A 13,739-nucleotide genomic window follows, 5' to 3' on the forward strand; every position below is an offset into this window, starting at 1 on the left:
AGGGACGCCGCAGGTCAGCGTACACAAGGTCACTTAGCAGCCAAAAAGAGAACAAAAAACAGGTCACTATCATGGATTTTTTTTATGAAATTCATACTGAGAGGGATTTAATTACACACTAAACTTAGTCTACAGGTCTCTAGGGAGCAGAAGTGCGTCAGCAGACATGGGGAAACACGCTCCATACACAAAGACTTTTGTAAGAGAAAATTTGCCAATGTTATGAAAACAAATATAATTTAAATAATTCTTTTTGTAAACAAAATCATTAGACGAGGAATCGCCAAAATATTTACGTGTGAGAATATAAATATCCAACTACTGGAAGAATTTCAGCAGCTGAACAGCACTACAAAGCCTTAGTAAAAATTTGGCAGAAAACCTTGCGATAATCATTCAAATCAAGAGAGCTGTGAGAGTACTAACTAAACAAGGTTAGTACTCTTTGGGAGTCGTCAAATTAGGAGAGTAGGAGTCGTCAAATTCCTGTGGATCCCCTCTTATGATGGAATCTGTGGACATGAACGAGCAGATGTGCTGGCTTCTGAAGGCGCTGAAAGAGACCACACTGAATACTTCATGCCCAAGACTTTCCTACGAGTTGGAGGTATTATCAGACAACATCACCGTGACAAGGTTACTGAGGAAAGGAGGATAGAACAACAAATCAGTACGCTGGTACAACATGGTTGCAGCTGGCAATCCCAATCATTGTGGACGAAGAGGAGGTTGGCCGCGGGAGGGAATCAGTAATAGTGAGAACTAATCTTGGATACAAGTATTCATGGATTTTCAGGATGGAAACAACAGTTGAGCAGCGGAGTTGCAGAATCTGTGATGGGACTGACAGACACCGCCTTGGCCACTACCTGAGAGAATGTGAACATCAAAGAGACATTATAAATATGTGCATGTTACGGCCCTACTGGGACGCAACCGGGTTCTTCTCTGGTGTTAGTAGAGTTTGGGAATCCGGCCCCAAGTTAATAGAGGCTTTCAAGGGGGGTGTTCCGTAACGCAAGGTAAATTAAAGGGGGAGGGATACAAATGTTCTGATTTATATATATATTTTCATCACCAAGAATAAATAAATATCAGTCACACACGGGGGTTATAACTACACTATTATGTACAGGGTTGTCTTCCTCCGAAGACACTTGATGCTCCACGGTGCTCGCTCTGGGTAGCCCTGGTTCCTTCTTCCGTGGCCCACGATGAATCCTCTATGATTCTATTGGCGAATCTACCCTGGCCACAGGCCAGCCAAATCACAGTCCCACTGGGTGCTCCGTCGTGGAGGCCTTCAACCACAATCCAGCCTGTAGCTGGCAGGTACCAATCAGCTCCGCTGTGTAGGCCACTCCACGACTGATACTAGGGTTGCGAGCCCTAGGCAGGAGCCTCGTGTGATCCTGCTGATCACTCTTCTCACTAAGCACCACAGTGGCTATTCTCTTCCACCAGCCAGCCCCGGATAAGGCGATTCCCGACACTGCCACGTCACAGGCAGGCTAATACTCTCAACAGAGTTCGTCCGGGGGGGTGACTCACAGCTTCTTCAGCAGACTCGTGAATAGACCTTGGCTGCCTTGGGTAGACTGATCCATCGTCCAACACAGCAGTCCCAGGTTGACTCTGCAATCAGACACATCATCAATACTGGGACGCTCTAGGGAACCTCACTTACAGGCTTAGACACAAACGTCCACCTCTTCATTCCATAGATGGCGTTGCTGTCTAAGCGCCACCTCACCAGAGGTCAGCAGCGGCTACGTTATGAGCTGATTAAGACGGGAATCCAGCACCTGTGGCCGATATATCCCGTCCTCACTAGATGGCGTCGTCCATTTGGAGGGGGTTTCGGGAGCGGTCTCACAGATGGCGTTGTCGTCACTGCTCCGTGCTCCGACGCTGGAATCGGGTCCATAACAGTGCAGAATAATAAACCCCACATTGAGTTAGGAAAATATTATTTGTCAAATATAAATGATGTTCTTAGAAGTTTTCCCCATTTTGTACTGGCAAGATAATGTAAATTTTAGTTCACAAATTGTAATTTTGATAAGTATTCACTTAAGACATTCACTTAAGACAGTTAAGCAAGTCCCAGCTGTGTCTTGTTACAAGTGACATGATGAACAACCCAGCGGGTTTTCTTCTAATTGGGGAGTGTTAAACATGCTGCTATGGCATGTCAGGACGCCTGATAGCTGGGTGGATAGCGCTTCGGATTCGTAGTGCTGAGGTTCCGGGTTCGATCTCCGGTGCAGGCGGAGACAAATGGGCAAAATGTTTCTTTCACCCTGATGGCCCTGTTACCTAGCATTAAATAGGTACCTGGAAGCTAGACAGCTGTGGGAACCGACCTGTGAGATTTATATTTATTTAATTTATATGAATATATATTTACGTTAATTTATATACTTCGATAGCAATTTGTATGATGTTAAGTGGACTGTATTTCTGCAATAATCTCAATCTCACAAATCGATCCTCTACACATTAGGGGGGGTTTATATTAAATAAATTTATATATATGCAGCCAATCAAACTACAGTATTAGACTACATACATTGAAGAGGTTCCTTATCTTATAGTACAGCAGGTTAGTCCACCAGGTATAACTAGGGTGTAGACTCCACATTTTCCCTCTTGAGGTAGCTTCCATCACCCTGGTAACTGATGCACAAAAGATACTTCCTCGTCTTGACCTGTTAAAAGGGCGCTAGCTGTAAAGCCAGAATCCTATATATGACAGGTATATCAGAGAAACACTGTACATGGAACAATAAAGACCTGGCTTAATTACCTTTAGTTTGAGGCTCTAACCGGCTAACCCTACCCAATGACATTAATGGCCACTAATGATAGATAATGGGTTTCGGAAAGAACACTTAACTTGATTTGTTGACAGCGTGTTGAAGATGGTACACCTTTGGTTTCCATAACACTACGTCCAAGTAAAATTAACAGGAGCCGAATTTGCTCCCTGCGCCTCTGGTCTCAGTATAAACAATGGCAATGTCTAACACTCCATACTATTGATGCTACTGGCCGACATTGTCCAGATATAATAGGAGCCGAATTTGCTCCACGCGTCTCGGAGGTGACAACAACAATGGCTGCTCCTCCTTCCTCACTCTGACGCCTAGCTTACATTGTCCAGATGTCAATAAGTGATAGAAGGGTCACATTTACTCTACTTTAATATTGATAATTAAGTTAATTTATATGAGATGTTTTTCTGATGGTAAAGTCCAAAGACTAATGTATTTAAGAATAATTCCCACCATAATAGGTGGTGAATTATAATAGTATGTGGTGATGATATCCCGTTTTCTATAGACGGTAATTCCACTACAAGTTACGTTTTCTATGGTTAACTTGTTTATACAACACAGCTATTATCTGTCTGTATGATATATTAAATGGTGTCGGATTTTCCGACAACAGCTGCTACGGGCTGCTTCCTGGGGGAGGAGGCCTGGTCGAGGACCGGGCCGCAGGGACACTAAGCCCCGAAATCATCTCATGATAACCTCAAGAAGATGGCAGTGTGTGCACTCAAAGGATGAGTGGCGCTGCCTAATATACTCGCCCCTCGGGGAAAAAAAAAATTAAGCTACCATTATCACACGCAAAAAAAGCATCTCAACCACTTGGGCTGGACCGTAGAGCGACGGTCTCGCTTTATGCAGGTCGGTGTTCAGTCCCCGACCGTCCAAGTGATTGGGTACCATTCCTTTCCACCATCCCACCCCTAAATCCGGATCCTGTCCTCTTTCCAGTGCTATATAGTCGAAATGGCTTGGCGCTTCCCCCTGATAATTTCCTCCCTCATTCAGGAATTACAACACAGAAAAATATCTCTCATCCGGGAATTTTAACTCCTAAAATAGCCTCTCATCCAGGAATTATCACACGTAAAATGGCCTCTCATCCAAGAATTATCGCATGTAAAATAGCCTCCCATCCAGGAATTATCACACGGAACATAGCCTCTCATCCAAGAATTATCACACGGAACATAGCCTCTCATCCAAGAATTATCACTCTAAAATAGCCTCCCATCCAGGAATTATCACACGTAAAATTGCCTCTCATCCAAGAATTATCACTCGTAAAATAGCCTCTCATCCAAGAATTATCACACGTAAAATAGCCTCTCATCCAGGAATTATCACACGTAAATTAGCCTCCCATCCAGGAATTATCACACGTAAAATAGCCTCACATCCAGGAATTATCACACGTAAAATTGCCTCTCATCCAGGAATTATCACACGTAAAATAGCCTCACATCCAGGAATTATCACATGTAAATTAGCCTCCCATCCAGGAATTATCACATGTAAATTAGCCTCCCATCCAGGAATTATCACACGTAAAATTGCCTCTCATCCAGGAATTATCACATGTAAAATAGCCTCTCATCCAGGAATTATCACACGTAAATTAGCCTCTCATCCAAGAATTATCGCACGTAAATTAGCCTCTCATCCAAGAATTATCGCACGTAAAATAGCCTCTCATCCAGAAACTATAATTCAACCAACCTTTAGTGATGCATCTAACGACATTTGATAATCATTCTATATAGCGCATTTGTTAAGAGACTTAAAAGAGGAAAATCGGGGTTTACGCGCGATCAAAGGCAAATTGTTCAGACATACAGAGTCTTTTCAAAATATTCACGTTCAGTATCTTTTCAAAGTATACACGATCCAATTCTGATCCATGAAGACCAAACCACACACAAGATAATGAGCCGACGACGTTTGATTGATTTGTTGCCGTCGAAGGCGGCTAGTTTATTGTGCACCCCATACTCATCCTGTGAGCGGTAGCGCAAAAAGCATTACAGAGGGCACAAAAGGTCTTTATCAGACCTCATCTTAGATTATTACATAAACAATTTCATCTATCCTTCACACGTTTCGGTCCGTCCTGTACTATTATGAAGTCGATTGTAGTATCTGATCAATCTATACATTACCTAGAGCTAGGCGAGAGTTTGACGTATATCATGATTTTTTTCAGGATAAAACGCGACTAAAAATATTATGTTATTGACTATACTGCCCTGAAGTATTGACTTGTATTAACTATACAAATTTGTATAGCGATTTGTATTGACGATACAAATCGCTACAATACTCAGACTGGTCATCAATACACATCTGTCAAATCATCAACACTACCTTGTAGCAAAATTAACACGAAAAGGACCAATTAGTCAGAATTCATCATTGAAAGTTGTTTAACAAGTGGCAGATGTATTAAGAATATCAACCAAACCATAGTAACAGTTAAACGAGCCTCTATCCCGCCAAACACACACCGAAACTACGACGTTGGTACAACGTTCGAACAAGTTTTAACACCTCCTAACCAGTTATAACAACCAATATAGCAAGTTGTAACAACGTTCTAATACGTCATAAACACGGTAAGCCAAGATGGAACAACTTTATTACAAGTTGTAACAAGCGGTGACTTCAAAGAAGGAAGGAACTAAGAGAAAGCACCAAACAATTACGACTATATAGCACTTGGAAGGGGTCAGGATTTGGGATTGGACGGGAGGAAGGAATTCAAGGAAAAGAAAGAAGTTGTTTAACTACACGAATCTTATGTGCTATAAGATTCTAATCTATAATTCTAATTCTAATGCTATAAGAATCTAATATATATTATATATATATATATATCTAGACTACTGTATTACACACAGAAATCACAATTGCGTGATACATCAAATGAGCAAATCTACAAGGGTAAGTAGAACTTCGGTTTCAGCTCCCTTTTACCATGTCGTAGCTCAGTCGATTAAGGGAGCGTCTGGGATGCTCTCGGACGCAGGTTCGAATCCTCGTCACAGCCCTTGTGGATTTGTCCTGTCTAGACTACTGTATTCAAGCATGGAGTCTTCATCTTCAGAAGAACATTTCTGGCTTTGAGAAAGTACAATAAAGAGCAACAAAAATCAACACAGAACTAAGTCGACTCTAATATCAGGAAAGTCTGAGGTCCACATGACTAACAGGACAAACCGGACAAGACAGGGCTGATATACAAAAAAATTTAAAATGTTCACCAAAATGGAGACTATGTATCCAGAGCACTTCTTTAAAAATAGTGGTTATCTCTTTCTTTAAAACAACAGGAATGAAAGGACTTCTTCCTTAAAAACAGGAGCGCCGGCTTCAAACTCAACAAGTCACAATGGAGGACAGAAAACAGAAGATGCTTTTTCACCCATAATGTTATAAAACTCATGGAACCGCCTACCCGCAGGAGCCGTAAATGCTAAAACATTACTGCAGTTCAATATTTACTTTGATTTTTTTTCAGGAAAAATAGGGGGACGTTTGACAAGCCTCCGGCTTCTGTCCCCGTTGTGGGTACTAAATCGATGATGGCCTTCAGGTAAGTTCAGGTAAAAAAAAAAAGTACGTGCGTACAACTTCGCATCGTCAAAAGACCTGAGGCCCTGATATTAGTCATCTTCATTGTGGCTAAGACAAAGGACCTCTTATCAGTCACCTTCACTGAACCAAACGATATCTGAGATTAGTCACCGTCTCTCTCTACAAAACGAAGACCAGGGATTAATACCTTTCACTATACTGAACGATAACCAGAGATTAGACTCTATAACAGCAGCCTAAATTAAACTCAGAGATTTATCACTCGCGATTCAAGAAGCGAGGAACAGTTACTTTCACCGTACCTACTGCCTTCACAGTAGCCAGAAGTGAAGACCTACTCTGAGGTCCAAACCGAGGACCAAATATCGGGTCATTTCAACGCAACTAGAATACGAAAAACGAAATGTAATCAATTTCCGTGTAGCATAGAGCCGAGGAAAACACTTACCCATTTCACTTTTTCGTTTTAATGTAATTTTTGTTACATATCCTCAGGAAGCGACGGGCTGCTTCCTGAGGATATGTAACAAAAAAGGAGGCCTGGTCGAGGACCGGGCCGCGGGGACGCAAAGCCCCGAAATCAAAATAATTTCAAGGAAAGTTCCGCGTCAACGTTTAAAGTGAGGCTTCAGTGGAAATGAGCCACTCGGCTCGAGCAAATTACAGCAGGAAAAACTAGGTTCGAGAAAGCTTTTTGAATTCCGAAAACTTTGTCAAGTTCTCTAAGGTAATTTGCCGAACTGTTGCTCGGTGCTCTATGTTGCTAACTTGCTTTCCTGAACTTAAATAGTGATAAAAAAAAATTTGGGAGGTTATGTTTTGTTTTGCAACTCGTCTTTTTAAGCTAAATTATCAAGAAATTCGCGAGTTTCGGGCCAATATGTACTTCATATGTTAACCCTTTTTGTTTAGTTTCAATAAATAAAGTATTTTCTGGCATTAAATGACACTTTCTGGAGCGTTTGAAATGTATTCTCCCATTAACCGAAGTTATATTTTTACTCACTTAATATTTTATCAGTAATAATAACTATTCAAAATCACTTTGTTAATCCCAATTAAGCTTCGCTTGTCAATCATCTTAACCCATTTCTAATCAACTGCAATTCAATAACTTAAAAAAAACTATTTCTTTCTTATCTCGAAAGACTGAATTATTGAAGCCTTCAGCTAATCTTAGTTAATCAAAACACCTCACAACCTTCACTCATTAATTAGTGAATCATTCATTTACCACAAGAGAGCTGAGTTTTACATTCTACCTCATTAACTGGGTTATATTAACTACAAAATTCATTCGGTATTTATGTATTAAAACACGTCTACTACTAGTTCCAGAGTTTCTTGAAAGATTTAAAAAGACTTCATACCTGAATGATTTTATTCCAATTTATATTGTAATGTAATTTCATCCTTTATCGTCATGAGTAACTTTCGATCGAGATAATATATTGTAACAACTTATAAATTTACGTTGATCTGTGCACAAATATTTTGTTAATATCCAGATGTAAAGATTTCGAAATATTTTCATTACAAATAAGGGAAAGCGATTTTGATATCTAGTTTCACTCTGGCAGTCACAGAGAGAGACTGCTCTTGAGGTTATCTTGAGGTTATCTTGACATGATTTCGGGGCTTAGCGTCCCCGCGGCCCGGTCCTCGACCAGGCCTCCTTTTTATTACACACCTCCAGGAAGCAGCCCGTAGCAGCTGTCTAACTCCCAGGTACCTATTTACTGCTAGGGCAACAGCGCTATCAAGGTGAAAGAAAATCTGCCCATTAGTTTCCGCCTCCGTCGGGGATCGAACCCGGAACCTTAGTACTACGAATCCCCAGCGCTGTCCACTCAGCCGTAAGGTCCCCTCTAATGGTATCTGAACACAGCTAAAGCCTCAGGAAGAGTGGCCTAGTGTCGTTCAAAGGTCAAACTCAATAATAAATTAAATTAATGAATTAAGTTAAAAAAAATTAATTTAAAAACTCACATGGATTCATTCTTTCAAAAGCCCTAACCATCTGAGATGCTGTCAGCCTGCTTCTTGAAGCACTGAGGATTCCAGTGTCACTGATCGGCTTCTCTTAATAATGTCATTGACCTCGCCGTGTCTTGCATGCCATCCTCCTGTCCTTTGGCAGAGAAGGCCATGCCGTCCGTACCTGTCGGCCTCAGCCTCGCCGCAAATACACCTGTATTCGGTGTGGATTGGGGCAGCGAGGCGGAGAGCCACGGCAATTCGGAGGGCCTGCGGTGTGAGACGGGTGCCGGTTGCTGACATTGGGGTTGCTAATAGGAAATCCCCTGCATGGGGAGCTGCTACAGCTCTAAGTCGGGCAGTGTCATGTGGTGTTGTCGCAGCTTCTAGCAAAGTCGCAGCTTCTTGGTCGGCAATGGGGCGATCCCAGCTGGATTGCTTATGGGCTTCAGAAGACGGTGGTTGGGGTGCTGGTCCTGCGAGAGAAACCCATTTGGTTGTGCAGTCTGTGAAGCTGGGATCATGCACCCCTGCCTGTTGCACTAGGTGCTCAGGTAGGATTTACTTCACCAAGTTGTCAGACCCCACTGAAGAGGACAGGAACGCTGGTACAGCAATTTGTGTTGTTGTGCGAACGCCGACCCCTGCGCCGAACCCCGGGGTCGTGTATATATATTATATTATGTGAGAAAGCTGCATGAACGCGCAAGCCATATATCACTAAGAACTCTTTGACCCGGCCAGGATTCGAACCCATGCCGTTCAGGATTCGAACCCATGCCGTCCAGGATCACCCCTAAACGTACACAGTACTGTGACCACCGTACCAATGATCGTCTATCATTGGTGTATCATAGACGATCATTGGTGCGGTGGTCACAGTACTGTGTACGTTTAGGGGTGATCCTGGACGGCATGGGTTCGAATCCTGGCCGGGTCAAAGAGTTCTTAGTGATATTATATTATATATATATATATATATATATATCTTTTTACATAGTTTCACATAGTATTTTATTAGTATTTTTCACATAGTTTTCAGAAAGTTATTTAGATTTTCTGTAAACTATCTGTCAGGCATAACGAACGGGACCAGAGAGAGAGAGAGAGACAGAGAGAGAGAGACAGAGAGAGAGAGACAGAGAGAGAGAGAGACAGAGACAGAGACAGAGACAGAGAGACAGAGACAGAGAGAGAGACAGAGAGAGAGAGACAGAGAGAGAGAGAGACAGAGAGAGAGAGACAGAGAGAGAGAGAGACAGAGACAGAGAGAGACAGAGACAGAGAGAGACAGAGACAGAGACAGAGACAGAGACAGAGAGAGAGAGACAGAGAGAGAGAGAGAGAGACAGAGAGAGAGAGACAGAGAGAGAGAGACAGAGAGAGAGAGACAGAGAGAGAGAGAGACAGAGACAGAGAGAGACAGAGACAGAGAGAGACAGAGACAGAGAGAGACAGAGACAGAGACAGAGAGAGAGACAGAGACAGAGAGAGACAGAGACAGAGACAGAGAGAGACAGAGACAGAGACAGAGAGAGAGACAGAGACAGAGAGAGACAGAGACAGAGACAGAGAGAGAGACAGAGACAGAGAGAGAGAGAGACAGAGACAGAGACATGTTATCACCAGCAAGCTCAATAAAGAAGCAACACTGCAAATTGAACGTACGAATACAACAGGAACATCAACGAACACCAAACAAAACTGCAGAGATCCGGAGAGAACTCTCTTCAATTGTCTCCAAAGCTCCAAGAACTACTAACATAATGTCCAATCTAAAAGAGAGAGAGAGAGATACAGATGATTCTAAAGAAGAGATCCATAATCATTGACTTTTCTCTCTCTATCTCTATCTCTCTCTCTCTCTCTCTCTCTCTCTCTCTCTCTCTCTCTCTCTCTCTCTCTCTCTCTCTCTCTCTCTCTTTTTGATTCTAAATGAAGAGATTCTAAAGATTCTAAAGATTCTTAACGACAGATGATTCAATAGAAGAGACCCCTGAATCATTGGCTTTCTCTCTCTCTCTCTCTCTCTCTCTCTCTCTCTCTCTCTCTCTCTCTCTCTCTCTCTCTCTCTCTCTCTCTCTCTCTCTCTCTCTCTCTCTCTCTTTTTGATTCTAAATGAAGAGATTCTAAAGATTCTAAATGACAGATGATTCTATAGAAGAGACCCCTGAATCATTGTCTCTCTCTCTCTCTCTCTCTCTCTCTCTCTCTCTCTCTCTCTCTCTCTCTCTCTCTCTCTCTCTCTCTCTCTCTCTCTCTCGCAATAAATATAAATGTGAGAATCATTTATATGTTGGTAAATGTGTCCAAACATGCTTCTTGGAACAGAGAGAGGCTTGTGACCACTCATCTACGTCACTTTCAACCACCGCCACCGTGACAGATATTGTTCCCCCCTTGTTATAGCGATTTGCATTTGGTAGCGAGGAGCTGCAAGCCAGGCTGACACAGACTGAGAAACAGTATGTGGCGACACAGACTGAGAAACAGTATGTGGCGACACAGACTGAGAAACAATATGTGGCGACACAGACTGAGAAGCAGTATGTGGCGACACAGACTGAGAAACAGTATGTGGCGACACAGACTGAGAAACAGTATGTGGCGACACAGACTGAGAAACAGTATGTGGCGACACAGACTGAGAAACAGTATGTGGCGACACAGACTGAGAAACAGTATGTGGCGACACAGACTGAGAAACAGTATGTGGCGACACAGACTGAGAAACAGTATGTGGCGACACAGACTGAGAAACAGTATGTGGCGACACAGACTGAGAAGCAGTATGTGGCGACACAGACTGAGACACAGTATCTGGCGACACAGACTGAGACACAATATCTGGCGACACAGACTGAGACACAGTATCTGGCGACACAGACTGAGACACAATATCTGGCGACACAGACTGAGACACAATATCTGGCGACACAGACTGAGACACAGTATGTGGCGACACAGACTGAGAAGCAGTATGTGGCGACACAGACTGAGAAACAGTATGTGGCGACACAGACTGAGACACAGTATCTGGCGACACAGACTGAGAAACAGTATGTGGCGACACAGACTGAGAAGCAGTATGTGGCGACACAGACTGAGAAGCAGTATGTGGCGACACAGACTGAGAAACAGTATGTGGCGACACAGACTGAGAAGCAGTATGTGGCGACACAGACTGAGAAACAGTATGTGGGGACACAGACTGAGAAACAGTATGTGGCGACACAGACTGAGAAACAGTATGAGGCGACACAGACTGAGAAACAGTATGTGGCGACACAGACTGAGAAGCAGTATGTGGCGACACAGACTGAGAAGCAGTATGTGGCGACACAGACTGAGACGCAGTATGTGGCGACACAGACTGAGAAACAGTATGTGGCGACACAGACTGAGAAACAGTATGTGGCGACACTGACTGAGAAACAGTATGTGGCGACACAGACTGAGAAACAGTATGTGGCGACACAGACTGAGAAACAGTATGTGGCGACACAGACTGAGAAACAGTATGTGGCGACACAGACTGAGAAACAGTATGTGGCGACACAGACTGAGAAACAGTATGTGGCGACACAGACTGAGAAACAGTATGTGGCGACACAGACTGAGAAACAGTATGTGGCGACACAGACTGAGAAACAGTATGTGGCGACACAGACTGAGAAACAGTATGTGGCGACACAGACTGAGAAACAGTATGTGGGGACACAGACTGAGAAACAGTATGTGGCGATAGTCTGAGAAACAATGTGTGTAGCAGGTAACAATTAAAGTTTTTCCCCCTGAATAGTTTCAAAACGAAACCTTTTCAAAACGTGAATCATGATTAGTGATGATGTTGAAGCTAAAGCTAGAATACCATCAGGGAATGTCTCTTGATCCGTTGCAACTGGTATTATTTTCCCAAGCTATTGTTTACAAAATATTGTTTGACTCTATACCACTAACTCCAATGGCCAGCGAATTACTAAGCTTTGGGGGTCTTGTGAAAGTAAATGTGTAGTTGATGAACCAGAAACCCAACTCGTCTACAATTCTTGCAACTGAGTATATATGTAAATCGCAGGAAGATCAACGGACAGTACAGTACGTCCTGGGAGTGCAGGAGAGGCGGTGACGTAGGAGGTACGTCTAGGCACTGCAGGAGAGTCTGACGTTGGGGGTACGTCGTGACGTAGGGGTTACGTCGTGACGTAGGGGTTACGTCGTGACGTAGGGGTTACGTCGTGACGTAGGGGTTACGTCGTGACGTAGGGGTTACGTCTAGACACTGCAGGAGAGGCAGTGACGTTGAGGGTACGCCTAGACACTGAAGGAGAGACGGTGACGTTGAGGGTACGTCTAGACACTGCAGGAGAGACGGTGACGTTGTGGGTACGTCTAGAAGAGACTGTGAACACAAAGTTCACACTCTCTTTCAGAACACAGTGCATAGTCAGGTATAAATATACATGTGACCCAAAAATCTTGTGACAAATCTAAATGTATTTATTATACATGAGTGTTGTGGGTAAGTGTGATCATGTCTATGATCTACGGATGTAGTGGCACGGACTTAATTTAAGGTTAATTCCTGCTAAAGAAAGTACAATTTGATATCAGTTAAAGTTTCAATTTGTAGGATTTTCTGTCTTCATTTTGGTGAGTATTTAATGTATTTTCGAACCAAATCATTAATAGCAAACAAATTGTGAATTATGTACACACACACACACACACACACACACACACACACAGAAACACACGCACACACACACAGAGGGGCCTGGTAGCATCGGGCCAGATTCACGAAAGCACTTACGCAAGTACTTACGAACGTGTACATCTTTCCTCAATCTTTGACGGCTTTTGTTACATTTATTAAACAGTTTACAAGCATGAAAACTTCCCATTCAACTCTTGTTATTGTTATAAACAGCCTCCTGGTGCTTCGGAGCTCATTAACTGTTTAATAATTGGAAACAAAGCCGACAAAGATTGAGAAAAGATGTACAGGTTCGTAAGTGCTTTCGTGAATCTGGCCCATGGTGGATAGCGCGCAGGACTCATAATTCTGAGATGCGGGTTCGATTCTCACACCAGGCAGAAACAAATGGGCAAAGTTTCTTTCACCCTGAATGCCCCTGTTACCTATTAGTAAATAGGTACCTGGGAGTTAGTCAGCTGTCACGGGCTGCTTCCTGGTGTGTGTGTGTGTGTGTGTGTGTGTGTGTGTGTGTGTGTGTGTGTGTGTGTGTGTGTGTGTGTGTGTGTGTGTGTGTGGTGTGGAAAAAAAGTAGTTAGTAAACAGTTGATTGACAGTTGAGAGGCGGGCCGAAA

General features: G+C 43.1%; 1 protein-coding gene across 1 annotated transcript; it reads left to right on the forward strand.

Annotated features, from left to right (window-relative positions):
* The first annotated feature begins 505 nt into the window (after positions 1-505).
* On the forward strand, positions 506-12,161 carry LOC138371699 (uncharacterized). Its single transcript, XM_069336712.1, has 3 exons — positions 506-636; positions 6,355-6,429; positions 10,835-12,161. The coding sequence occupies exons 1-3, from the start codon at positions 506-508 to the stop codon at positions 12,159-12,161; spliced, it is 1,533 nt and encodes a 510-aa protein (XP_069192813.1).
* The last annotated feature ends 1,578 nt before the right edge of the window (positions 12,162-13,739 follow it).

This window comes from Procambarus clarkii, chromosome 36, assembly GCF_040958095.1.
Source record: "Procambarus clarkii isolate CNS0578487 chromosome 36, FALCON_Pclarkii_2.0, whole genome shotgun sequence".
NCBI classification, from domain to species: domain Eukaryota; kingdom Metazoa; phylum Arthropoda; class Malacostraca; order Decapoda; family Cambaridae; genus Procambarus; species Procambarus clarkii.